Here is a 25,961-nt window from a genome sequence, read left to right on the forward strand (position 1 = left end):
TGAGTTTTGCTGGGGTCTCCAAAGTCAGAGTCACCTACTGGGAATTGGACACAGAGGGCAGAGCTAGAACCAGAAGGGGACGGTTTAAGAAGTTGAGGGGTCTGTAGTCTCTCCTGAAGAAGAAAAAAGTGACCGTATGCTTGGGCAGGGGCGCTGTGGTATAAGAAATATATTTGGTCTTTGTCTCCAGTTCCTGTCACAGAGCTCCTAAAACCTGGGAATTTCCTGAGTGACAGGGATGGCTTTTGTTATAAAGAGCTCCTTCATAAAGAGCTTCTTGTGGTCTCACCTGAGTTTATGCTAATAAGGTAACTTAAAATGGAGTTCCTAGATAGCCTAAGGATGTTTTTGGTCCTAGAAAGACCGAGGAGGATGGGCTCCATCACCAGAAAAAACTAGTGGTTAGAGGGTTGGAACTCCCAGCCCCACCTACCAGCTACCCAGAAGGGTAGTAGGGGCTGGAGATTAAGCTCTGTAAAAACTCTTGATGGGAGAGATTTGATGAGCTTCCAGATTGGTGAACACCAATTCTGGGGTGGTAACATGCCCAGAGAGGCCATGGGAGCTCTGCACCCCAGCCCCCATACCTTGCTCCGTGCATCTCCTCCATCTGGCTGTTCCCGAGTTTCATCCTTTATAATAAACCTGGTAAAAGAAGTGTCTCCCTGAGTTCTGTGAGCAGTTCTAGCAAATTATTCAATCTGAGGAGGGGGCTGTGGGAACCCCTGATTCATAGCTGGTCAGTCCGAAGCATGGGTGGCCTAGGACTTGAGACTGGTGTCTGAAGTGGGGCAGTCTTGAGACTGAGCCCTCAGATCTGTAGAATCTGACACTAACTCCAGGTTGTTGGTCGTCAGACTTGAATTCAATCGTAGGGCACTCATGTGGCATCCGGAGAGTTGGAAAAATCATTGGTATGGAAAAAACCTAGGCATGTGTTGTCAGAGTGTTCTGGGTAAAAATAGTCCAGGCTCACCCTGACCCCAAAAGGCCAAGAGGGGCAGACTGCTGGATTGAGGTATCCCTGTGCTTGAGATAGAATTGTGTGGAGGACAGAGAGGGTCCCTCTGGGGCCCCTAAGGCTCTGATGGCCCGTGTCACTTAGGTCCACAGGGACAGAGACTCCTTTTTTCTTTCACTGTCTGTGAGATTCCTGGCACTAAGGAAAGTCCACAGAGAATGGTAGCTCCATATGAGGCAGCCCAGCAGCTGACAGGATAGAAGGCAGAACCACACCACAAGAATACTTTGTAGGGACACAGCTCGGCTCAAGGAGGCCAAGAGCACCAAATCAGAAGTAGTAAGTGCCCTTAAGGACGTGCACTTGCAGCACACTTGTACATGTGTGTGCACGCGCACACACGGAGCTTAACGCACATGCGTCTCAAAAGTTTAAAATGCAGCAGACGAATCAAAAGAAGTTGTAGTCATTGTGAGATTGGAATTAGTGCCCTGGAAGATTAAGCGCAAGAACTGTCTCATTAACCAATTTGCTGGATTCAGAACACCCCAGATCTGTTGTATTTCTCTGTGCCCACAGGAGTAACTAGAAAATATATTTTTTTAACGGTGGCTTTTACAACTACGTCAAGAGAACATCAGATACCTGGGAAGAAATCTAACAAAGGATGTTCGAGGCTTCAGCAGTGAGAACTATAACACATCACTGAAAAAAATTAAAGGAGACCTGAGCAAATGGACGGATCTGCAAAGTTCATGGAAAGGAGACCTCAATATTGTTAAAATGTCATTTATTCGAAATTGGTTTATAGATCTGAAGTAATCTCAATTAAGATACCAAGATTTTTATGTAATTGGCAAGCAGATTCTAAATATTCATTGGGAAATCCTCCCCTTAACAGTACATAAGAGTTTTAATTATTCCAAAATCTCATCAACCCTTGGCATTGTCTGTCTTTTGATTTTATTTTGTTTTATTTAATTTTATTTTATATTACAGGGATATTTATCATTTTGTATGGGAATTCCTAAGGGGAGTAAATCTGTGGTAAATCCCTCCAGGGGTGGATGGAGAGGGTACCCATCCTGAGTGGGCATTGTTTCTCTTTGTTTCTGCAGACGGACAATGGCGGAGTTCAGGGTGAGCTGGCCAAGAGACTGTGTCACACAGCAAGTGAGAGATTTGAGGTGAGGGGTTGGGAGTCCTGAGTGGATGAAAGGTGAGTGGCAGGGCATTGCCTTAACATGCCTTCCATTTCCCTGGGGCCTCTTCTGCCAAGAGATGCCACCACCCACTCAAAGTTCTCAAACCCAGAAAGTACTGATGACAGATGTTTCCATGAGTGATTCTCGGCTGGGTGAGTGTTGGTGTGGCAAGGGATAGAGCTTTTTCCAACTACATGTGTGCCCTTCTTTTCCTCCAGAGATCCTTGATCAGCCACTTAGAATCATCACCCTTTCTCAGAGCCCCATGGTACTTGGTGGGAAAGCCATTCGCCCAGGCGTGTTGGGACAGCAAAATGGCTGAGAACCAAGGCCCACATGGGTGATCTCAGTGACTCCCAAAATGTGGCTTTCTCAAGGCTCCAGGAGAATTAGAATGCCAGTAAACCCACCTGTGGCATCCACTGACATTGAACCCAAGGATGGCTTCCCGGATCGCTAAGAAACTCCCCCGTTGTCTTTGGCTTCTCCAAAATGAAGAAATTGGGGTGAAGTAGCTCTCGGTGTCTGTTTCCTGCAAGCATTCTCTGACAAGGTCTCTGTCTGGTGTGAGTCTTCTGAAACAACTTGAGAGTGTTACACAGTCCGAGACATTAAGCTTAAGATGATTAAAAAAAATCTGTACATTGTCAAGCTTTTCATTGTCCTACGTGTATTTTTCAGAATACTTTATCTCTTCTCAGTAACACCTTTCTGTACTAACTTCTAGGAAAACAACTGCAAGGTGATAATATGTAAGTGATTCATAAGCTGCAGGGCACTGTATAAATATTGGCGCCTCCACAATAAGATGCCTTCAACTTACAACTTGGTGAAAGAAACTAATGCGCGAACCCTCGTGCTTTCCTGTGTCAGTCTCCAAGTTCAAGCCAGGTATGCACTGAAATTTAGTTTAAGTGAATACCAGAGAGAGGATTCAGGGAGGGCGAAGAAACCGTGATGAGGATCCTCAGTGCTTCTTGGAGGCACTGAAATGTGAAATAACCTTTGGAAAGCCTGCGAGGTGACTTGGTATTTTTCCACCCCACTGAAGCTGAAAGGTTAATGAGTTTGCCGTGTATGTAAGAACCAGACCTACAGTTTAGAAGTGAGGGCTGGATGCCCCACACTCCTAGCTCCGGAGCAGAAGTGGGATGGGGGGGTACTCTCTCTTTGTGAGGGTTACCCACCCACAGGGGCAGAGCTCCGGGAGAGGCTCCCATTGCACGTGTCTTTCCAGCCCCCTACCTTTGACCCCCTATGTCACCCCCAAGGATATGCCTCTGCGGTGTTCGGTCCAGGGGCGCCTTCCAGGCCCTGCGCGGGTCCCGCCGCTCGTCCTTGTCAGCGCTGCCGCCCTCCCTCACAGACACGGAAATTCTGAGAAGACGCGTCCACTTACCGGTGATGCGGCCTCGCCCTCCAGACCGGCTGGCTCTGGGATGGGGCAGCCCTGCCAGGCTCGTCCTCTCTGCTCCGAGCGAGGCTCCAGAGGTGAATGAATCTGTCAGAATGTGCTCTTCGGGGAAAACCAGTGCTCTGGTTTTCAGCCTCCTGTGAAAGCTGATGCTTGAGTCCTTCCCAGACCCGGAGCTGATAAAGGAACTCTCCATTTTCTTCTCTTGGCCTGCGGGAACTACGATTGTCCTCGCTGGCTGCACAGTGGAATCACCCAGGGTGCTTTAAACAATACTCGTGTAGGCCCTACCCCCAGGCCAGTTAAATCCGACTCTGTCAGGGTGAGCTTCTGGCATGAGCGTGTTTGAGTCCTCCCCAGCGGCTCTGGCGGGCGGCCGGCGGTCAGAAGCACAGTGGGCAAAGTACCCCAACGGCTCTGAGAACACAGGGCCCATCCAAAACGCTGTGCCAATCCCCACTGCCCCCAAAGCGCTGTTGAGGATGCGTTGTCATTACCCTTCAGGTTCCCAGAGTGGCTATCCTAAGCCACTGTCACGTCGTCATGCTCCCTCCTCTGCCCTGACCTCTGACCTGCCCAGCACATGATCCAGCCCCTTGCCCACCGAGTCCAACTCCAGATGCCCACCTTGGCCCCAGCCCCTGTCTCTTGTCCCAACGCTGTACTCGGGTTTGTGGAGCGTCAGTAGATGCACAGCACAGGGCTCAGGACAAAGCCAACTCTACATCTTCCTCATCAAGCCCTTCCCTCCACCTCACCCTTCTGGGGTGGGGTCTCCAGCGAAAAGGCCCCTCACCCCTCACGCCCGGCCAACGTGGACATGCCCGGCCCACGGCGCTCACCCCCCGGGTCTGTAGCAATGCTGACGCTGTGTGGGCTTGAAGAACACAACTCCCAGGGTGGGGCCATGGCCTCCTCTCCTTGTACCTGCAGGTGCCCTATCTCAGGGCATGTGCACATCAGAGTTGTCTAAGGGAATGGCATCTGGCTCCCTGGCTCCACGGCTCCAGGCATCACCGCGAGGGACGCCGACATGAATCAGAGCAGGTTCTAGAATCAGTAGTCAGTTTGTGGTGCAGGCTCATCAAGGATGAGCCCCTACCATGGAACTGATCAACACAGGGATCACTGGTCCAAGTATGCCAGGAGGGCCCTACCATGGCTGGATCTCTTGGCTCCCCACAGAGGTCCCCCCCAGTTGTTTCTGAGAGCAATCAGGGTATTGTCACGGGAGTTCCTGGGAAAGACCCTGCTCTGGGTTGAACTGTGCTCCTTGCTAAATTCATATGTTCAAGTCCTACCCCTCCATACTTCAGAATGTGACCTTACTTGGAAATAGGGTCTTTGCCGATATAATTACTTTAAGATGAGGTCGTTCCTGGATTAGAGCAGACCTCAATCCAACATGGCTGGTGTCTTTATAATAAGAGGGAAATTGGACACAGAGACCCAGACACCCAGGGAGAAGACCCTGTGACAAGGGCAGAGACTGGAGCACGGCAGCTGCAAGCCAAGGAGCACCAAGGATCACGGACAGCCACCGGGAGCTGGAAGAGGCAAGGAAAGGTCCTCTCCCTCGTGTTTCAGAGGGAGCACGTCCCTACCGACACCTGACTTCTGATTTCTAGATTCCAGAGCTAGGAGAGGATGAGCCACCTGGCTTGTGGTACTTTGTCATGGCAGCCCTGGGAAACCACGACAAGAGTTCACCCCCAGCCCAGCTGTCAGTTTCTCTCTCAGTGCCTTTCTAGGGGTTCGGATGCTCCACATGTCAGCAACTGAAACCCCATCTAATTGGCTGGAGCAGCTAGGGGATTTTTTTTTCTGTATCTTAAGTTGCTTGATAGAAAGAGATACCCCTGTCAATAGTTATCATCAGATGAGTATATGAGCCCGGGGAATTATACACGGGGATATGTGTTGCTGGGGCAGGCGGGAACAGCTTTATAATCCCAGACGGAAGACTCTGCCTTTCATCTAAAAGTGTGCATTCAGCTTACTTCATGGCTTTCCTAGAACAAAACGGTTCTTTACATCTGTGTATTGGAAGTAGATTTTGTAGTGGAGGCAGCTTCAAAAATGATGTACCAGGTTGAGCCACTTGAGGCAAAAAGCCTCTCAGCAGTTTTTAGAATCCAGTATCTTCTACCAAGATTTCAAAATTCTTAGAGCTGAGTTGTAACCGGGGCATCCAGTGTGTGTGTGTGACAGTTTAATATAGCCTTGGTAAAATTTGTAAAATAGTCTGGAATTTTGTCCTCAAACAGTAATTCACCAATTCTTTTTGCAGTTCACTTCTTGAGCATTGTCACCAAGATCTATCCAGGTGGAAAAGCAGCTGAAATCAGAACACTCCTCAACATGACCTCACCACAGAGCCACAAAAATGGTAAATTCCTGTGAGGCCAGACACCAGATACCCCAGCCTTGCACACACTGGTGCTGTTGGGGAGAGAACCACAGGCTCCTGTTTGGGTTTCTCTCTTGAGGGAAAAAAAGCCACAAGGAGTCCTGGATGCTCAGCTCAATCAAGTTCAGTGGGCATGTGTTAGATGCTAATCGATACTCAATTTTGCCACCAGGGAGGGTGCTGTTTTGAGCAGTTGCATGTCTATAGGAAATAATAGAGTGATTTATTTTTATGTTGAAAACTTCAATATTTGATATGCATTCTATCAATATGGCCTCCTCCCCCCACCGCGCTTGCCTCTAATGTTTAATTGTAATGAATTGTAGTTGCAACAAATTGAACCAATTGACATTAAAATATGAGATTTAAAAAAAAGAGGTAGAAAAGCATATCCTTTGTGGTCAATGTTAATCTTGCAAAGGATTTTTTTTTCTGTAAGGCCTGCCAAGAGCAGAGAAGATGAGGACAGAAAGCGATTCACTGAATCAGCAGCTCCAGAGAGGTCAGAAAGAGATGGAATCGGCCCTGCACGTTTGGCAAAGAGAAGAGAATGGAGAGGTTGGCTGGAGGGCCCCAGAAATGCATCCTGGGAGATGTGAACGAGGAGTGTGTGTGACCAAGGGGTGGTCAGGAGGATGGGGTTGGGTGCCATGCGGCTTTGGGAGGGAGGGTCATCTGGGCCTCCTACGATGTGACCCCCACCCTCTCACACCTTGGCTGCCAGCAGGGCCCCTTCACTGTCCTGGCTTAGCTTCCTATTCCAGACACAACATTCTGTGCTCCTTCAAGTCAATAACCTCTCCAAGATGTGGCTGTTCTCGACCCACTGCACTTCTGCGTGACCTGTCAGAGCCTGGAAGGACGTGTGGGACCCACCTGGTAAGAAGACTGGATCAGTGGGGTCACTCCCCTGGGGCCCCCAGCACCACGTTCACCAGACTAAGAAAGCTGGGGCTACAGGATGCTGTCAGAACAAAATCTCCCGAGACTTTCTCAAATAATCATGGCCTGGAATTATCCCAAGCATTTTGTGATTCCCCTCATGCCCCTGCTCCTCGGCCTTCAAAGAGCCCCCAGTGATGGAGAAGGGAGTCACTTATGTATCCGTGTGGCAGTTGTCACATGTCTGCTGTCTGTCTGGTATTGTCGCTTACGTCCAGGATACTTCACGAAGACAGACGAGCTTCTACTCTCCTGGAACTACAATCTGGGGAGGGAATGGTGAACACATAAACTCGATCGTTTCATGTATTGATAAAGGCTATGAGGCAATTCAAATGCAGTGACATAGGACAGGGTGACATTGAAGGGCCCACCTCAGTTCAAGAAGACCCTTCTGCAGAGGTGAACGTCTACACCGAGGTCAGACGGAGGAGGCAGACAGGAGAATAAGGAAGAGTGTGAAGGGGGCCAGAGCTGTAAGGAGGGGCCTAAGTGGGGAGATGCATGGCTTGTTCAGTGGGATGGGACTGGAGATTCTCACCAGGGCTGATTTTGCCCCCCACCCGGGTGACATCTGGCAGTGTCTGGAGACATTTGTGTTGCCACAGTGTGGGAGGGCGCTGCGGGCGGCTCGTGGGTAGGGCCAGAGATGGCTCTAAACGACCTACAGTGCACAGAGCAGCCTCCATAACAAAGACCTATGGGGACCAAAATGTCACCGGTGCTGAGGTCGAGAACCCCTGAAGCAGAGGGTGTGCATGACCGCGGAAAAGCCTATGCGGGAAGGCTGTAGGGCCATTGGGTGGCCCGCCAGCAGACCACTGGGCGCTCATGAGGAGTTTGGGTTTCATTCTAGGGTGACGGAAGGGCCTGGAGACTCCTCCTCAGGAGCCTGGTGTGGGCTCACATTTTTTCCTTTCAGTTAGGCCAATACTACCTTTGGAAAGTGATAGTGGAGGGGAAGGAAGCGGTACGTAATTTACAGTGGTGGTCGTTGGGAGCATTTACTATTATCACACGCACAAATTCATGCTCGTCAAAATCAGAGACAAGGTCCAGGAGTGGACTGAACACTATGGCAGTCGGCAGTGGCCGTTGCTCAACCTCAGGATGTTGAGAGGATCATTTAGCTTTACACTGGATCTCTACCCTCTCTGTGAGACTTCAGAGTCTAGAATAACAAGTGTGTTTCATGACTTGGGAGAAAATAGTATGCATATATTTTTAAATAGACCCTGATTGATGCATATGTTATTCTGGGCAGAGTCGGTGTGTTGGGGGCTCCTTTATTTCCGCACGGTCCACACGGGCATTCGTGCACATTTTCATTCAAAATGCGGACCTGAAGGCACCGTGTTTTGTTTGTTTGTTTGTTTGTTTTTGAGAAAAGCTATCAGTTCAATGCCAAAAACAGGCATAGTTGAGAAGATGGAGGGGCACCGAGGAAACAGAGGAAAATGGACGTGGCCGAGAGCGACAGAAGGCGCTCCTGTCGGGTTCCCTTCTTTGCTTCCACCCTTGATTCCTGTCTCCCACCTCCTGCGCGTGCTGGTGGCACAACGATGCCCTCCTCTGTGCGTCCTGTCTGACCCCTACATCTCAGAACACCTTCCCTTCCCAAAAGCACCTGCCATGTGTCCCATTTCCTCCTGGTCCCTAGTGTAAATGGCGAGCAACTGGGATCAAGTAATGATGACAAACTCATGAATCAGGAGCTGTTCATGCGCAACAGTTGCCATTCTCTTCTACCATCACATTTCAGTTCTGTAAAAAGTGCCCGGTGCCTGAACTGCGGGCCAAGCCCCACGGAAGTGGGGTCCCAGGAGAGGTTGAGGCAGGGTTCGTTTGACTTACAAGGTCTTTGATTGCCACGAGCTCAACGAGACAGGGGTCACAAACTATCACACCTGTTGGAGTCAGGCAGCGAATGTAAATGAGTGAAGCCGACCCGGTGTGAGACGACGGTGCAAGAAATTGTGGTGAATTGGAGAATCAAGGCCCCTATAAACACAGCACCTGCTACTCAGCGTCAACCCGCTTAGTAAATCCCGCCTGCCCCTCCATCGGGACCGCACTGACTGCCCCCCACACCCAAGCCACGAGTGCACCCCATCTGCCTTCAGAGGAACCCAGCACCAGGAACCCCCCACGGTGCTCCAAAGAGGGACCGCTTCCTGCTGGCGGGGCTCGGGTGAGGGGTGAGAGAGAGCCCTGCGTTGAGGCTGGTCTTCAGGGGAAGGCTCTGGAAACCAGCAGTGGGGGTCTCCTGGGACTTCGAGGCACCTCGCAGCTGCCTGAGGAACGGCTGGCCATGAGGAAGCAAGTGAGTGCCTGCGTTTTGTTCGATGTGAACGAGTGTATGCGGCGGGTTGGTGGCATCGGCTTGTTTCTTTTTTTCTGCGCCTCTTGTGCAAAGAACAGTAAGCTGAGGAAGCCTGGATTTTTCTGGAGCGTAGTGTCCAGGATGGGGAGCCCGAGAGGCTGAGGGCCAGCTGGAGCCTGGTACCATTAGTCCCCCTGGGCTTCCAGGAGTAGGGGCCGGATTGTCCCTCGGCCCCAGGTTGTGCTGGGAAGGCATTTGGTTCGGTGGGAAAGCTGCTGGCTCTAGCTGGAGACCTCTCCTCGGTGACCGCCTGGGAAGCCGGGGTGTACCTGGGAGCTGTGGGCTGCTCTCCCGCCAACACCTTGTGGGTCTAGGTCTGGGTGTGGCCAAACCCTGGCAGAGCTGGGCTGGGCAGGTGAGGGGTACACCGTCTGTGGTTGGCAGAGCTGGGCTGGGCAGGTGAGGGGGACACCGTCTGTGGTTGGCAGAGCTGTAGGGGCAGGTGGTGTTTGGAGAGCCTCGAACTCGGGTCTGGAGGATGCTGCGGTAGGGGGTTTGAGGGTGGCTGCAGCTGACCACACAGGGTCAGATCCTCTGGCCCCCTTATTTTCTGATTTTTAAAAAAAGAATACAGTGTAGCCCCAAAGAAACGCATGTGGGTGGCAGCCTCTTCTATGTTTTTGAAACGATGGTTCTGCTGGAAAAGAACTTTCTTGGGAGCTTTCCGTATGATCTGAAACGGCCCCCCATCAGGCGGGGGGAGAGTGAAAAGAAGCAGCTGGCTTCTCCAGGTGGGTAGGTGGTAACTTTAATAACAGCAAAGGACGCTTGCATAGGGGTCTTGTCTTGGGCTACAGCAAGGCAAAGAGATCCCTGCACTGCCCTCCAAATCTTGTCTGTAAAAGGCCCTAACTGGGCTCAGTCATGTGTACCCTGCAGGTATTTTCAACCTCCCAGCATCATCTCAAGGCTGTGTCCTTGGAGCAGCCTGGGGGAGCCGGAAGGCAAGCAGAGCCCACACTCTGAGGCCAGGGAGGAGGGGTGGGAGGGGAGGAGCCTCCGCGTGTCCAGGCCCCGCTGCCCCGTCAGTCAGCGGTCAGGTCTCTTTGATCACGTTCCCCGACAGGGTGGTACTAGGAGGGAACCTCTCCAGAAGCCCAAACAAGCGAGCAGGGTAGCTCGGACAAGCCGAGGAGAAGGATAGGAGTGGGTGGTTTGGGATACGTTGTTGTTGGGGTTTTTTTTTTTTAGATTTTGACAGCGAGAGAGCACAAGCAGGGCGAGGAGCAGCAGAGGGAGAGGGAGAAGCAGGCTCCTGGCTGAGCAGGGAGCCTAACTCGGGGCTGGATCCCTGAGCCGAAAGCAGACGCTTAACCAACTGAGCCACCCAGGCCTGCCTGGGATGTTTTCAAGATGAAACAGAACTGTTGAATTGGCTGGCGGGAGTGGTGAGGGAAAGAGAAGTCAGGAGGATTCCTGGGCATTTGGCTGGAGCAACTGCATGGATGCTTTTCATGTTTTTGTAATAAAAACTAAGAAAAGATTCCTTTGGGGGTAGAAAAGCACAAGTTCTGTATTGGACAGGATGCGTTTCTGACACTTATTAAATATGCATATGCAGAGATAGAGGGAAGATGCTCAAAACATAATTAAAAGGATATCGAATATAGCCTAATCATAATCACATTTAAAAATAGTGCTTAGAAAACTGGAAGGGAATAAAATGGTAATGTGTTAGTGAGATCATGGGTCATCTCATTAACGTTCCTATCTTTTCTAATTTTTGTGTGCATTTTGTAGTCAGGAAAAAATCATTATTGGTTATATTTTAAAATGTGTTCATGGCTTCTGGGGTGTGTGAGAAAGCCTTGTTCCATTTCCAGGACCTTTGTAAAGATGTGCTAAATAAGTGTACCAATTAAAAAGCCAACAAGCTTATGGTGTTTGCAAAGTTGGCGCATTCTTTTATATATAAAAAATACTTCGGAAGCTTATAATGTGTCAGGTGTGGGGCAAGCCCCTGAGATACGAATATTGGTAAGTCAAGGTCTCTTCAAGGAGTTTCCAAGATGAGAGGTGCCCATTTAAAAATCTTGGAATGAGAAAAGAATGTTGTAAATGAGGGACCCCCAAATCCTTAAAGATGAATACTTTTTATCACCACTTTAAACCTTTTTCAGGATCAAACTATCAACCAAATGGAAAAGGGTTCCTAAGTGGGGTCCCAAATACTTTTTTTTTTTTTTAAGGTTTTATTTATTTAGTTGACAGAGCGAGACACAGCGAGAGAGGGAACACAAGCAGGGGGAGTGGGAGAGGGAGAAGCAGGCTTCCCGCGGAGCAGGGAGCCCGATGTGGGCTCGATCCCAGGATCCTGGGATCATGACCTGAGCCGAAGGCAGACACTTAAGGACTGAGCCACCCAGGCGCCCCCCAAATACTTTCTTTGCAAAACCTGTCCCATACCTTTAAAGTTCTTAAATTTTTTTATTCAAGCATAATTAACAGTGTTATATTAGTTTCAGGTGTATATTTCAACAATTCTACACATTACTTAGTGCTCATCACGTAAATGAACTCTTAATCCCCTTCACCTGTTTCACCCATCCCCCCACCCGGCGCTGCTCTGGTTTGCTCTCTATTCCTGAGTCTTTTTTTCTTGTTAAATTCCACGTATGAGTGAAATCATATGGGATTTGTCTTTGACTTATTTCACTTAGCATTATACCTTCTAAATCCATCCATGTTGTTGCAAATGGCAAATGGCAAGATTTTTCTGAAGGTCTGGCGGTAATCCTTCTGTCTCCAATGGGCTCTATAAGATGGTAATGGAAGACACCAGAACTTTCCTGAAAATGGTTTGTGCTCAAGGCTTACCTCAGAGTTCGATTTCCTCCTCCTATATAAAAGCAGCTCCCTATCCATAAATTGCGTGGGACTTGACAGATCTTTTCTTCCACAGTGAGGAGACCTCTTCAATGCTCTCTAATCTCCTGAATCCTCCCCGAGTACAGCCCACCTCCCAGCCCCCACGCGCTCCCCTGAGAAGCCTCCCCTTCCCTGGACCTCACTAGGGCAGTGAGGCCACAATTGTGTCACTAACGAGAGACCGCCCCCCATCCCAAACTTTCTTCCTGTTTTTTTTTTTTAATTTAATTTTGCAAATCACATCATTCTAGAATGAAAAGGTCCCAAACTATTGCTTTAACCCCTGAAGCACTTCCAGGGAGACAGGCAGCTAAATGCGATGGAAAACTGCTACTCGCCCCCACGCGAGCTTTTGTTTGACTACTGATTAATCGGGGGGATTGATCGATTACCGCAGTGCTGTCCTGGGAGTGGAAGATGACAGCTGGAAGCGACCCAAGCATTGTGTCCACAGCCTTCTCTTAAAAACTGAGGTCCCCGGGGCCCACGGGACCTGCCCAGATTCCCACTGTTGGCTCAGAGCCAGCCAGGACCCCGGCTCCTGTTCACATGGCGGTTCTAACTCAAGGGTTGCGAACTTTTACTCCTCAGTGAAAAAAACAAAGCTGGAGCCAGCAGGGGTGTGGTCCACGTATGTATTATGTCACACGCACACAGGATGAGGATGGTCTCATCCATGTAATGGATGATCAGACCGTTTTGGAGCCAGCCACCCTGGGTTCGAACCCCTGTCCTGGCGCTTCCCCGCGGTGACCTCAGGCTCCTCCTTGGATCCCTCTGAGCCTCAGCTGCTTCTTGCATAAATAAAGAGAATAGCCTTCACCTCCTTAGGGCTGTTGCAAGATTTTTTTTTTTTTTTTTTTTTTTTTTAATTTTTTATTTATTTATTTTTTTATTCATGAGAGTCAGAGAGAGAGCTAGAGGAAGCGGCAGAGGGAGAAGCAGGCTTCCCGCCTAGCAGGGAGCCCGATGCGGGACTCGATCCCAGGACCCTGGGATCGTGACCTGAGCCGAAGGCAGACGCTTAACCATCTGAGCCACCCAGGCGTCCCAGGGCTGTTGCAAGATTAAGTGAGATACTGTGCGTTAAACATTTGGGGTGGGGTCTGACACTACTTTAAAACCGTGCAAGAAGATTAACCCTTGCAACTTCCACAAGGGAAGTTCTGCTAGTTCCGCACGCGCCTGGGGGAGACCCTAGCGTTCCCCAGTCGTCATCCTCAGCCAGCAGAGGCAGAAAGGGACCTCTTCACTAGGCTGTGTGCTAGTGGCGCTGGGAGCCCCTCTGGTGCCAACCCTCTCCACAAGCTTCCCCCCCCACCCCAGCCCTGCAGCAGGTGTCCATGGAGCGTATTCAATCAGGCCACATCTCTTTCCTCTGCTGAGAAGATTCCTACTCACCGAGAACTCCTGAAGGGGGTGCCTGTTCCAATCTGTCTTTGGCTCAGTGAGGAACAAGATAACCCCGGTGGGCTCCCAGGCGCCTGCCCACTGTGGGGACAATGACAGACGTTCATGAAAGGCCTAAATCGGCTAACTATCCAGATTGCAGTTTCCACTTGTTTTTGGATGATTTACTTGATATTTATTGATCTTGGAGTATGTGAAATGGCCTGTTGGACACCATAAGCAAATCAAAAGTCACAGGGAAATGCCTCACCAGGGTCCTAGGCAGTTCATAAGAATTCCCTGGGGCACAGGGTGAAGCCAGGAGTGTGGTGGTCTGGGGGGGGGGGTGCTTAATAGGACATTTTCCCCAGTTCCAAAGAACTATAGGTATTAAATTGAGCCATTGGAAACTGTGGCTATGCAGCCAATTTTTAGTCTACCAAAACAACGGAAAAGGGTTTAGCCTGATACCAGCACCAGTGCTGTCTGAGGTCCCAACAGCAGGAGGAACGATTTGAGCCCCTGCCTCCCGCCCATCGCTGTGCCAGCCACCTGGAAAAGACCTGCTCTTCTCTAACACCCCCTGGCCTCCCCTATGTCTGCAGGCTTGTTCAGAGCTTGAGCTGCTTGGCTTCAGCCAGGAGGAGCCTTCTTCCAGCTGTGGCAATCGGGTTCCTTGTACTCCCTCTTAGGAGGGTTTGCCCCTCTCCCTTCCAACCGGGAGCCCCAGTTCTCAGCTGTGCCCAGCAGGGGGCGCTCTCTGCACCAGAGCAAGGAGGACGTCTACCTCTAAGTGCCGCTGGGGGCCATCATCTGGCTGATGATGGGGCTCGATAATCAGAAGCCACACGGACACAAACCACATTCTCCATTATCAGCTTTAACCAAAAAGGAGATCTTTTTGCCCCTCCTGCTTATTTCGGTCTTGTTTTTACTGCATTTTTGTAACTGGGGGACAAAGAGGAGGGATGCTATCGGGGCCCACTCCCCCTGAAGACCTCACACATGCCCCTCCCTTCCGGGCTTTGCCTGTGCAGTTTCCTCTCCTTGAAATTCTCTCCCTCCAGATCCTAACTTGTCTTCATTTCTATTTTTCCTGGAAGTATAGTTGGTACACGATGTTACATTCGCTTTAGGTGCACAGCAGTGCTTTAAAGACTCTATAGTTCATGGGGCGCCTGGGTGGCTCAGTCGGTTAAGTGTCTGCCTTTGGCTCAGGTTATGATCCCGGGGTCTTGGGATGGAGTCCTTCGTTGGGCTCCCCACTCTGCGGGAACTCTGCTTCTCCCTCTGCCCCTCCTCCCATTTGTTCTCTCAATCTCTCTCAAATAAATAGAATCTTAAACCCCAAAACTATAGTTCTGCTGCGCTCACTGCAAGCGTACCTATACAACCCTCGGAGGATGCCGCTGACTGTATTCCCTATGCTGTGCCCTTCATCCCCAGAATGAATTCCAAACTGGAAGCCTCTACATCCCACTCCCCTTCACCCATTTTGCCCATCCCCACCTTCTCCCCTCTGGCAACCACCAGTTCTCTGTTTATGGGTCTGTTTCTAATTTTTTGTGTTTGTTTTTTAGCTTCCACATGAGTGAAATCATACGGTCTATGTCTTTCTGAGTTATTTCACTTAACATTGTACCCTCTAGGTCCATCCATGTTGTTATAAGTGGCCAGATTTCATTCTTTCTTGTGGTATACGCAATGGAATATTCTTCAACCGTATCTTCATTATCTGTTTCTCTATCACGGGCACTTAGGTTGCTTCCATATCTTGGCTGTTATAAATAACGCTGCAATAAACACAGGGGTGCATATATCTTTTCAAATTAGTGTTTTCATTTTCTATGGCTCAACAGTAGAATTACTGGATTGCATGGTATCGGTATTTTAATGGGCAGAGGTGTGTGTGGGGAACCTCCATAGTGTTTTTGACAGCAGCTGCGTCAATTTCCATCCCCACCAACAATGCAGGAGGGTTCCTTTTCTCCACATTCTCGCCAAAACATATTTCTCTTTTTGATACTAGCCATTTGACAGGTGTGAGATGGTATCTCAGTGTAGTTTAGATTTGCATTTCCCTAGTGATTAGTGATGTTGAGCATCTTTTCATGTATCTGTGGGTCATTGGTTTGTTGTCTTTGGAAAAAGTCTGTTCAGATTTTCTACCCATTTTTAATCGGATTATTTGGGTTTTAGTGTTCAGTTATATAAGTTTATATATTTTGGGTGTTAATCCCTTACTAAATATTTCATTTGAAAAATCTCTTCTCCCATTTGGTAGGTGGCCTTGTTTTGATTTCCTTTGTTGGTTTTTTTGTTGTTGTTGCTGGTTTCCTTTGCTGTGCAAAAGTGATATTTTGGAGTAGTCCATTAGTTTATTTTTGCTTTTGTTTTCCTTCCCTGAGGAGACCTATCCAGAAAAATATTGCTAAGGCTGATGTCAAAGAGATTACTGCCTATGTTTTCTTCTAGAAGTTTTATGGTTTCAGGTCCCACATTTAGGTCTTTAATCCATTTTGAGTTTATTTCTGTGCATGGTGTAAGAAAGTGATCCAGTTTCATTCTTTTGCATGTGGCTGTCCAGTTTTCCCAGCACCATCTATTGGAGAGATTGTCTTTTCCCCATCGTATATCCTTGCCTCTTCTGTCCTAGATGAATTAAAAGTGTGGGTTTCTTTCTGGGCTCTCTATTCTGTTCCACTGATTTTTAGGTCTATTTTTGTGCCAGTACCATACTGTTTTGGTTATTACAGTGTTGTAGTATATCTTGAAATCTGGAATTGTGATCCCTCCAGCTTTATTTTTTCTCAAAATTGGTTTGGCTCTTTGAACTTTTCCATGGTTCCATACAAACTTCAGCGTTATTTGTTCTAGGTCTGTGAAAAATGTTATTGGTGTTTTGACAGGGATTGCATTGAATTTGTAGATAGCTTTGGGTAGAGTGGACATTTTAACAGTATTCTTCCAGTCTGTGAACACGGAATAGCTTTCTATTTGTGTTGTCTTCAGTTTTTCTTATCAATGTTTATAGATTTCAGACTACAGGTCTTTCACCTCCTTGGTTAAGTTTATTCCTAGGTATTTTATTCTTTTTAGTGTAATTGTAAATGGAATTGTTTTCTTCATTTTTATTTCTGTGACTTCATTATTAGCTTCTAGGAATGCAACAGATTTTCATATTACATCCTGAAACTACTGAATTCATTTGTTACCTCTAATATTTTTTGGTAAAGTCTTTAGCATTTTCTTTATATAGTATGTCATCTGCAAATACAGTTTTACTTCTTTCTTAGCAATTTGGGTGCCTTTTATTTCTTGCCTGATTGCTCTGGCTATGGGAGCAGACGTCTTTGTCCTGTTCTGGATCTTAAAAGCCCTCAGATTTTCCTTACTGAGGTTAGCTGTGTGTTTGTCACATAAGGCCTGTATTATGCTGAGGTATGTTCTTTCTAAACTTACTTTGTTGAGAGATTTTATCATGAATGGACATTGAATTTTGTCAAATGCTTTTTCTGCATCTATTGAGATGAGCATGTAACTTTTATCCTTCAGTTTGATAATATATCACATTGATTTGTGGATATTGAACCATCCTTGAATCCCCTGAATAAACCCCACTTGATCATTGTGAATGATCCTTTTAATGTATGATTGAATGAGGTTTGCTAATATTTTGTTGAGGATTTTTGCATTGATGTGTTCATCAGGGATATTGGCCTGTCATTTCCTTTTTTTGTAGTATCTTTGTCTGGCTTTGGCTTCCGGGTAATGCTGGCCTCATAGAATGTATTTGGAAGCTTTCCTTCTAAATTTTGGTATAGTTTGATGACACTCAGTATTAACTCTTCTTTAAATGTTGGGTAGAATTCACCTGTGAATCTGTCTGGTCCTGGACTTTTGTTTGTTGGGAGTTTTTCAATTACCAACTCATTTTTGTGACTAGTAATTGTTCAGATTTTCTATTTTTTCCTGATTCAGTTTTTTTTTTTTAATTTTTAAAATTTTATTATGTTAGTCACCATACAATACATCAATAGTTTTTGATGTCGTGATCCAGGATCCATTGTTTTCATATAACACCCAGTGTTCCATGCAGTACGTGCCCTCCTTAATACCTATCACCAGGCTAACCCATCCCCCCTCCCCCTACCCCTCTAAAACCCTGTTTGTTTCTCAGAGTCCATAGTCTCTCATGGTTCATCTCTCCCTCTGATTCCCCCCCCCCTTCATTTTCCCCTTCCTTCTCCTAATGTCCTCTGTGCGATTCCTTATGTTCCACAAATAAGTGAAACCATATGATAATTGACTTTCTCTGCTTGACTTATTTCACTTAGCATAATCTCCTCCAGTCCCATCCATGTTGATGTAAAAGTTGGGTATTCGTGAGTAATATTCCATTGTATATATGGACCACATCTTCTTTATCCATTCATCTGTTGAAGGGCATCTCAGCTCTTTCCACAGTTTGGCTATTGTGGACATTGCTGCTATGAACATTGGGGTGCATATGGCCCTTCTTTTCACTACATCTGTGTCTTTGGGGTAAATACCCAGTAGTGCAATTCCTGGGTCATAGGGTAGCTCTATTTTTAATTTTTTGAGGCACCTCCACACTATTTTACAAAGTGGCTGTACCAACTTGCATTCCCTCCAACAGTGTAAGAGGGTTCCCCTTTCTCCACAACCTCTCCAACATTTGTTGTTTCTTTCCCTGTCCATTTTTGCCATTCTAACTGGTGTAAGGTGGTATCTCAGTGTGGTTTTGATTTGAATTTCCCTGATGGCTAATGATGATGAACACTTTTTCATGTGTCTGTTAGCCATTTGTATGTCTTCTTCAGAGAAGTGTCTTTTCATGTCTTCTGTCCATTTTTTGACTTATTTGTTTTTTTGGGTGTTAGGTTTGAGAAGTTCTTTATAGATCTTGGATACCAGCCTTTTATCTGTAGTGTCATTTGCAAATATCTTCTCCCATTCTATGGGTTGCCTCTTTGTTTTGTTGACTGTTTCCTTTGCTGTGCAGAAGCTTTTTATCTTGATGAAGTCCCAAAAGTTCATTTTTGCTTTTGTTTCACTAGCTTTTGGAGATGTATCTTGAAAGATGTTGCTGTGGCTGATGTCGAAGAGGTTACTGCCTATGTTCTCCTCTAGGGTTTTGATGGATTCCTGTCTCACATTGAGGTCTTTCATCCATTTTGAATTTATCTTTGTGTATGGTGTTAGAGAATGGTCGAGTTTCATTCTTCTACATGTGGCTATCCAATTTTCCCAGCACCATTTATTGAAGAGACTGTCTTTTTTCCATTGCATGTTTTTTCCTGCTTTGTCAAAGATTATTTGACCATAGAGTTGAGGGTCCATATCTGGGTTCTCTATTCTGTTCCATTGGTCTGTATGTCTGTTTTTGTGCCAGTACCATGCTGTCTTGGTGATCACAGCTTTGTAATATAGCTTGAAATCAGGCAATGTGATGCCCCCAGCTTTGTTTTTCTTTTTCAACATTTCCTTGGCGATAACGGGGTCTTTTCTGATTCCATACAAATTTTAGGATTGTTTGTTCCAGCACTTTGAAAAATGTCATTGGAATATTGATTGGGAATGCATTGAAGGTATAGATTGCTCTGGGTAGCATAGACATTTTAACAATGTTTATTCTTCCGATCCATGAGCATGGAATATTTTTCCATCTTCTTGTGTCTTCTTCAATTTCTTTCATGAGTGTTCTGTAGTTCCTAGAGTATAGATCCTTTACCTCTTTGGTTAGGTTTATTCCAAGGTATCTTATGGTTTTTGGTGCTATTGTAAATGGAATCGTTTCTCTAATTTCTCTTTCTACAGTTGCAGTGTTAGTGTATAAGAAAGCAACTGATTTCTGTGCATTGATTTTATATCCTGCCACATTACTGAATTGCTGTATGAGTTCTAGTAATTTGGGGGTGGAGTCTTTCGGGTTTTCCACATAAAGTATCATGTCACCTGCGAAAAGAGAGTTTGACGACTTCTTTGCCAATTTGAATACCTTTTATTTCTTTTTGTTGTCTGATTGCTGTTGCTAGGACTTCTAGTACTATGTTGAACAATAGTGGCGAGAGTGGGCATCCTTGACGTGTTCCTGATCTTAAGGGAAAGGCTCTCAGCTTTTCCGCATTGAGGATGATATTCGCTGTGGGTTTTTCATAGATGGATCTTATGAATTTGAGGAATGTTCCCTCTATCCCTATACTCTGAAGAGTTTTAATCAGGAAAGGATGCTGTATTTTGTCAAATGCTTTTTCTGCATCAATTGAGAGGACCATATGGTTCTTCTCTCTCCTCTTATGAATGTGTTCTATCATATTGATTGATTTGCGAATGTTGAACTACCCTTGCATCCCGGGGATAAATCCCACTTGGTCGTGGTGGATGATCCTTTTAATGTATTGTTGGATCCTATTAGCTAGGATTTTGTTGAGGATTTTGGAATCCATATTCATCAGGGATATCAGTCTGAAATTCTCCTTTTTGATGGGGTCTTTGCCTGGTTTGGGGATTAAGGTAATGCTGGTCTCATAGAATGAGTCTGGAAGTTTTCCTTCTGTTTCTATTTTTTGAAACAGCTTCAGGAGAATAGGTATTATTTCTTCTTTGAATGTTTGGTAGAATTCCCCAGGGAATCCATCAGGCCCTGGACTCTTGTTTTTGGGGAGGTTTTTGATCACTGCTTCAATCTCGTTGCTGGTTATTGCCCTATTCGGGTTGTCAATTTCTTCCTGTTTCAGTCTTGGCAGCTTATAGGTTTCCAGGAAGGCCTCCATTTCATCCAGATTGCTCAGTTTATTGGCGTATAGTTGTTGATGATAATTTCTAATAATTGTTTCTATTTCCTTGGTGTTAGTCGTGATCTCTCCCCTTTCATTCATAATTTTATTTGGGTCCTTTCTCTTTTCTTTTGGATAAGTCTGGCCAGTGGTTTATCGATCTTATTAATTCTTTCAAAGAACCAGCTTCTAGTTTCATTGATCTGATCTGTGTTTCTGGTTTCTAATTCATTGATCTCTGCTCTAATCTTAATTATTTCTCTTCTAATGTGTGGCTTAGGCATCGTTTGTTGCTTTTTCTCTAGTTCTTTAAGGTGTAGAGTTAGTTGGTGAATTCAGGATTTTTCTATTTTTTTGAGTGAGGCTTGGATGGCTATGTATTCCCCACCCCCCCCAGGACTGCCTTTGCAGTATCCCATAGGTTTTGGACCAATGTGTTTTCATTCTCATTGGTTTCCATGAATTGTTTAAGTTATTCTTTGATTTCCTGGTTGACCCAAACATTCTTGAGCAGAGTGGTCTTTAGCTTCCAAATGTTTGAATTTCTGCCAAATTTTTTCTTGTGATTGAGTTCCAGTTTTAAAACATTGTGGTCTGAGAATATGCAGGAAATAATCTTAATCTTTTGGTATCAGTTGAGACCTGATTTGTGACCCAGTATGTGGTCTATTCTGGAGAAAGTTCCGTGTGTGCTCGAGAAAAATGAGTATTCTGTTGTTTTAGGGTGGAATGTTCTGTATATATCTATGAGGTCCATCTGGTCCAGTGTGTCATTCAAAGCTCTTGTTTCCTTATTGATTTTCTCCTTAGATGATCTGTCCATTGCTGAGAGTGGAGTATTGAGGTCTCCTACAATTAATGTATTATTATCAATATGACTCTTTATTTTGGTTAACAGTTGGCTTATGTAGATGGCTGCTCCCATGTTGGGGGAATAGATACTTACAATGGTTAGATCTTCTTGTTGGATAGACCCTTTAAGAATGATATAGTGTCCTTCTGTGTCTCTAACTACAGACTTTAGTTTAAAATCTAATTTGTCTGATCTAAGAATTGCTACCCCAGCTTTCTTTTGAGGTCTGTTGACATGGAAGATGGATCTCCATCCCTTCACTTTCACTCTGGATGTATCTTTAGGTTCAAAATGAGTCTCTTGTAGAATGCATATGGATGGGTCCTGTCTTTTTATCCAACCTGCAACCCTGTGCCGTTTTATGGGAGCATTTAGGCCATTCACGTTGAGAGTGATTATTGAAAGCTATGAATTAATTGTCATCATGTTGCCTGTGAAGATGTTTTTATAGATTGTCCCTGTAAATTTCTGTTGTATATCACTCTTGGGGTCTTTCTCCTTTTATAGAACCCCCCCCCCCCTCGCCTTAATATTTCTTGCAGGGCCGGCTTAGTGGTCACATATTCTTTCAGTTTCTGCCAGTCGTGGAAGCTCTGCATCTCTCCATCCATTCTAAATGAAAGCCTTGCTGGATAAAGTATTCTTGGCTGCATGTTCTTCTCGTTTAGTACCCTGAATATGTCTTGCCAGGCCTTTCTGGCTTGCCAGGTCTCTGTGGATAGGTCTGACGTTATTCTGATGTTCCTCCCTCTGTATGTAAGGAATCTCTTCCCCCTAACTGCCCTTAAGATGGTTTCTTGGTTCTAAGATTTGCGAGTTTTACTATTACATGCCAGGGTGTTGGACTGTTTTCCTTGATCTTGGGAGGGGTCCTCTCTGCCTCTAGGACATAAATGTTTGTTTCATTCCCCAGATTAGGGAAGTTCTCAGCTATGATTTGCTCAAATATATCTTCTAGTCCTCTCTCTCTCTCTCCACTCCCTCCAGGATTCCAATAATTCTGACATTGGAACACTTCATGGTGTCACTTATTTCTCTGATTCTATTTTCATGGATTCTGAGTTGTTTTTCCCTGGCCCCCTCTTTTCCCTTTTTATCTATTAAATTGTCTTCCAGGTTATTAATTCGTTCTTCTGCCTCACTTACCCTAGCTGTTAGATTATCTAGATTAGATTGGATCTCATTGATAGCATTTTTAAGTTCTGCCAATTCAGCTTTCATTTCTGCCCTTAGAGACTCTATGTTGCCATTAATTGATTTCTCCATTCTAGCTATTGTCTTCACAATTGCTAGCCTGAATTCCATCTCCGACATCTTGGTTATATCTGCATCCACTTGTAAATCTGCAGCATAAGTCATAATCTCTGAATCTTTCCTATTTTGGGGGTTCCTCCTCCTAGTCATTCTGTTGATGGGTGGTTGAGGGAATGTATAGAGTCCAAATTATTGACCAGAACCCAAGCAAGATGCACCTGTTTTCTTGGGACCTTAGGGTTGCTGGCCTCTTGTTTTCCCAGCCTGTCTTCTGTGGGAGGGGCCTGCCGCGCTGTTACTCAGGCAACCCTGTTTGGGCAGTGTTGCTGTGCTCCCCTGTGGTGGGGGATGGGCTCAGTGGGAACCAGTTTTTGGGGGCTTTTGTTCTCTGGCGGCTTTCCGTGTCTCTTCCGAGAGTCAGAGCAGAAGAGACCATCTCCAACCCTCTGCCTCAGAGCAGAGAGATTGCAGTTTGTTCTTCAGTGAGCTCTCCAGGCCACACCGTCTCCGTTTCTGTCCGTGCTGCTATAAACTGCAGCGGCCTGGGTTGTGTGCCCCTCCGCAGCGCTCCCAGTCCTGCCTCCAGGTCGGGGCACGTCTCTGCCGTTTGGGAGCGGCTGGCGGTTTTAGAAGCACAGTTAGCCCGCGTGGCCCCGCCGCTCCAGGTTTCTGCCCCGGAGGCTGCCCTAAAGTCCTTTCCCCGCTGCTACCGGTCTGCAAGTCTGTGCCCACCAAATCTGTCGCTCACTGGTAGTGTAGGATCCCCACGGCCAGGCACCCTCCCGCTGCCATTTATCCTTCGAAATCTGCCCGCGGAATCAGGGCTCCCCACTTTGTACCTCGGAACCAACCGCCCGCAATATTCTGTTTGTAGAGATCCAGATCTATCTTCTTACATCTCAGGCTGATTTCGTGGGTGTTCAGAGTCGTCTGGTAGATATTCAGCTCAATTCCTGGGACTGGTTGGAATAGGGTCCCCTACTCCTCCACCATCTTTTTCCCCCTCTTCCTGATTCAGTTTTAGAAGATTGTATGTTTCTTCTAAGTTGTCCAATTTGTTGGCATATAATTTTTTGTAGTAGTCTTAGTTCTTTGCATTTCTGTGGTATGTGTTGTGACTTCTCTTTCATTTCTGATCTTATTTGTGTCCTCTCTCTTTTCTATTTGGTTTTTAATCTCCATTTCTGCTCTGATCTTCATTATAGCCTTCCTTATACTAACTTAGGCTTCATTTGTTCTTTTTATAGTTCTTATAGGTGTAAGGTTACATTGTTTGAGATTTTTCTTCTTTCTTAAGGTAGCCTGTATTGCTATAAATTTTCTTCTTAGAACTGCTTTTGCTGTGTCCCAAAGATTTTTGGGTTGTTGTGTTTTCATTTTCCTTTGTCTCCATGTTTTTTTTTTTTTTTTTTTCTTCCTCTTTGATTTCTTCATTGACCCATTGGTTTTTAGAAGCATGTTGTTAAGCCTCCCTGTGTTTGTGCTTTTTCCAGTTTTTCTTGTAATTGATTTCCAGTTTCATACTGTTGTGGTTAGAAAAGATGCTTGATAGGATTTGCATCTTCTTAAATTTATTGAGATTTGTTTCGTGGCCTAACATGTGGTATATCCTGGAGAACGTTTCATGTGCACGTGAAAAGAATGTGTATTCTGTTCTTGGATAGAATGTTTTCTATATCTGTTAGTCCATCTGGTCTAATGTGTCATTCAAGGACACTGTTTCCTTATTGATTTTTCTGCCTGGATGATCTATCCATTGATACAAATGTGGTGTTAAAGTCCCCTACTATTATTGTATTACTGTTAATTTCTCCCTTTATGTCTGTTAATATTTTATGTTTAGGTGTTCCAATGTTGTGTGCCTAGATATTTAAAATTATTAAATCCTCTTGTTGGATTGACACCTTTATCATTATGTAATGCCCTTGTCTCTTGCTACAGTTTTTTAAAACTCTATTTTGTCAAATCTAAGTATTGCTAGCCCAGTCATCTTTGATTCCATATTCATTCAGTATCTTTTCCATCTCTTTGCTTTCAGCCTGTATGTGTCTTTAGGTCTGAAGTGAGTCTTTTCTAGGCAGCCTATAAATGGGTCTTCCTTTTTTATCTACTCAAACACCCCATGTCTTTTATTGGAGCATTTAGACAATTTATACCTAACCTAATTATTAATAGGTATGTACTTCTTGCCATTTTGTTCATTGTTTTTTGGTTGTTTTTGTAGTTCTCTTCTTCTCTTGCTCTCTTTCCTTGTGATTAATGACTTCCTTTAATGGTATGCTGGGCTTTCTTTATTTTTCTTGTATCTATTGTGTTTTTTGGCTTGTGGTTAGCATGAGGTTCATCTATATCTGAAACATATAGCAGTCTATATCAAGTTGATGGTGACTTAAGTTCGAAGGCCTTAATTTTTACTCCCACCCTCCACATTGTAGGTATACGCTGTCATATTTTACCTATTTTTTAGTGAGTCCCCTTATCTAATTTTTTTTAGATAGAGTTGATTTTACTACTTTTGTCTTTTAATCTTCATGCTAGCTTCATAAGTGATTACACTCCCACCTTTACTGTATGTTTGCATTCACTCATGAAACGTTTTCCTTTTATAATTTATGGCTTTCTCTTTTCCACTTAATTCCCTTTAACACTTCTTGTAAGGCTGGTTTAGTGGTGATGAACTCTTCTAACATGTGTTTGCCTGGGAAACTCTTTCTGTCTCCTTCAATTCGAATGATAACCTGGCCTGGTAGAGCATTTTTGGTTGTAGGTTTTTTTTCTGTTCAGCACTTTGGAGGCCAGAAAGGACAAGCATGATACAGTCAACGTTTCTGCTGAAAAAATCAGCTGATAACCTTATGGGGTTTTCCTAGAACTAGTTCCTTCTTTCTTGCTGCTTTGAAAATTCTCTTTATCTTTAATCTTTAACATTTTTATTTTTATGCCCCAGTGTACCCCCTTTGTTTCATCTTGTTTGAAACTCTGTTTCCTGAACCTGGATGTCAGTTTCTTTCCCCAGGCTGGTGAAATTTTCAACTATTAGGTCTGCAAATAATTTTCCTGCCCCTTTCTCCCTCTCTTCTTCTGGGACCCCTATACAGCAAATGTTTACTTGCTTGACATTGTCCAAGAGATCCCTTAACCTATCCTCTTTTTTGAATTACTTTTTTCATTTTGCTCTTCAGCTTGGATGCTTTCCACCACCCTGTCTTCCAGATCACTGATCCATCCTTCTGCACCCTCTAATACTGTGGATTCCCTCTAGCATATTTTTTATGTCAGTTATTATATTCTTTAACTGTGGTTATTTTTTATATTTTTCATCTCTGTGTTGAAGTTCTCACTGAGTTCGTCCACTTTTCTCTCCAGTCCTGTGAGCCCTATGTACATTAATTTGAATTCTTTAAATGAAATGGAGATAAGCAATCTACCTGATAGTTTTTTTTTTTCCCCCTGAGATTTGTCTTGGTATTTCATTTGGAACA

At 45.4% G+C, this 25,961-nt stretch overlaps 1 protein-coding gene across 1 annotated transcript in view; it reads left to right on the top strand.

Annotated features, from left to right (window-relative positions):
- The first annotated feature begins 2,511 nt into the window (after nucleotides 1–2,511).
- The window catches only part of LOC144378777 (uncharacterized), a 42,271-nt gene continuing 18,821 nt past the window's right edge, over nucleotides 2,512–25,961 (top strand). Inside the window, exons 1-5 of the mRNA XM_078060206.1 lie at nucleotides 2,512–2,719; nucleotides 2,894–3,057; nucleotides 3,438–3,657; nucleotides 5,871–5,969; nucleotides 6,430–6,548. Coding sequence (XP_077916332.1) covers nucleotides 3,441–3,657; nucleotides 5,871–5,969; nucleotides 6,430–6,548 — 435 coding nt within the window. The 5' untranslated portion in view covers nucleotides 2,512–2,719; nucleotides 2,894–3,057; nucleotides 3,438–3,440. The remainder of the gene's footprint in view (nucleotides 2,720–2,893; nucleotides 3,058–3,437; nucleotides 3,658–5,870; nucleotides 5,970–6,429; nucleotides 6,549–25,961) is intronic.

The sequence above is a fragment of the Halichoerus grypus genome, chromosome 13 (genome assembly GCF_964656455.1).
Source record: "Halichoerus grypus chromosome 13, mHalGry1.hap1.1, whole genome shotgun sequence".
NCBI lineage: Eukaryota > Metazoa > Chordata > Mammalia > Carnivora > Phocidae > Halichoerus > Halichoerus grypus.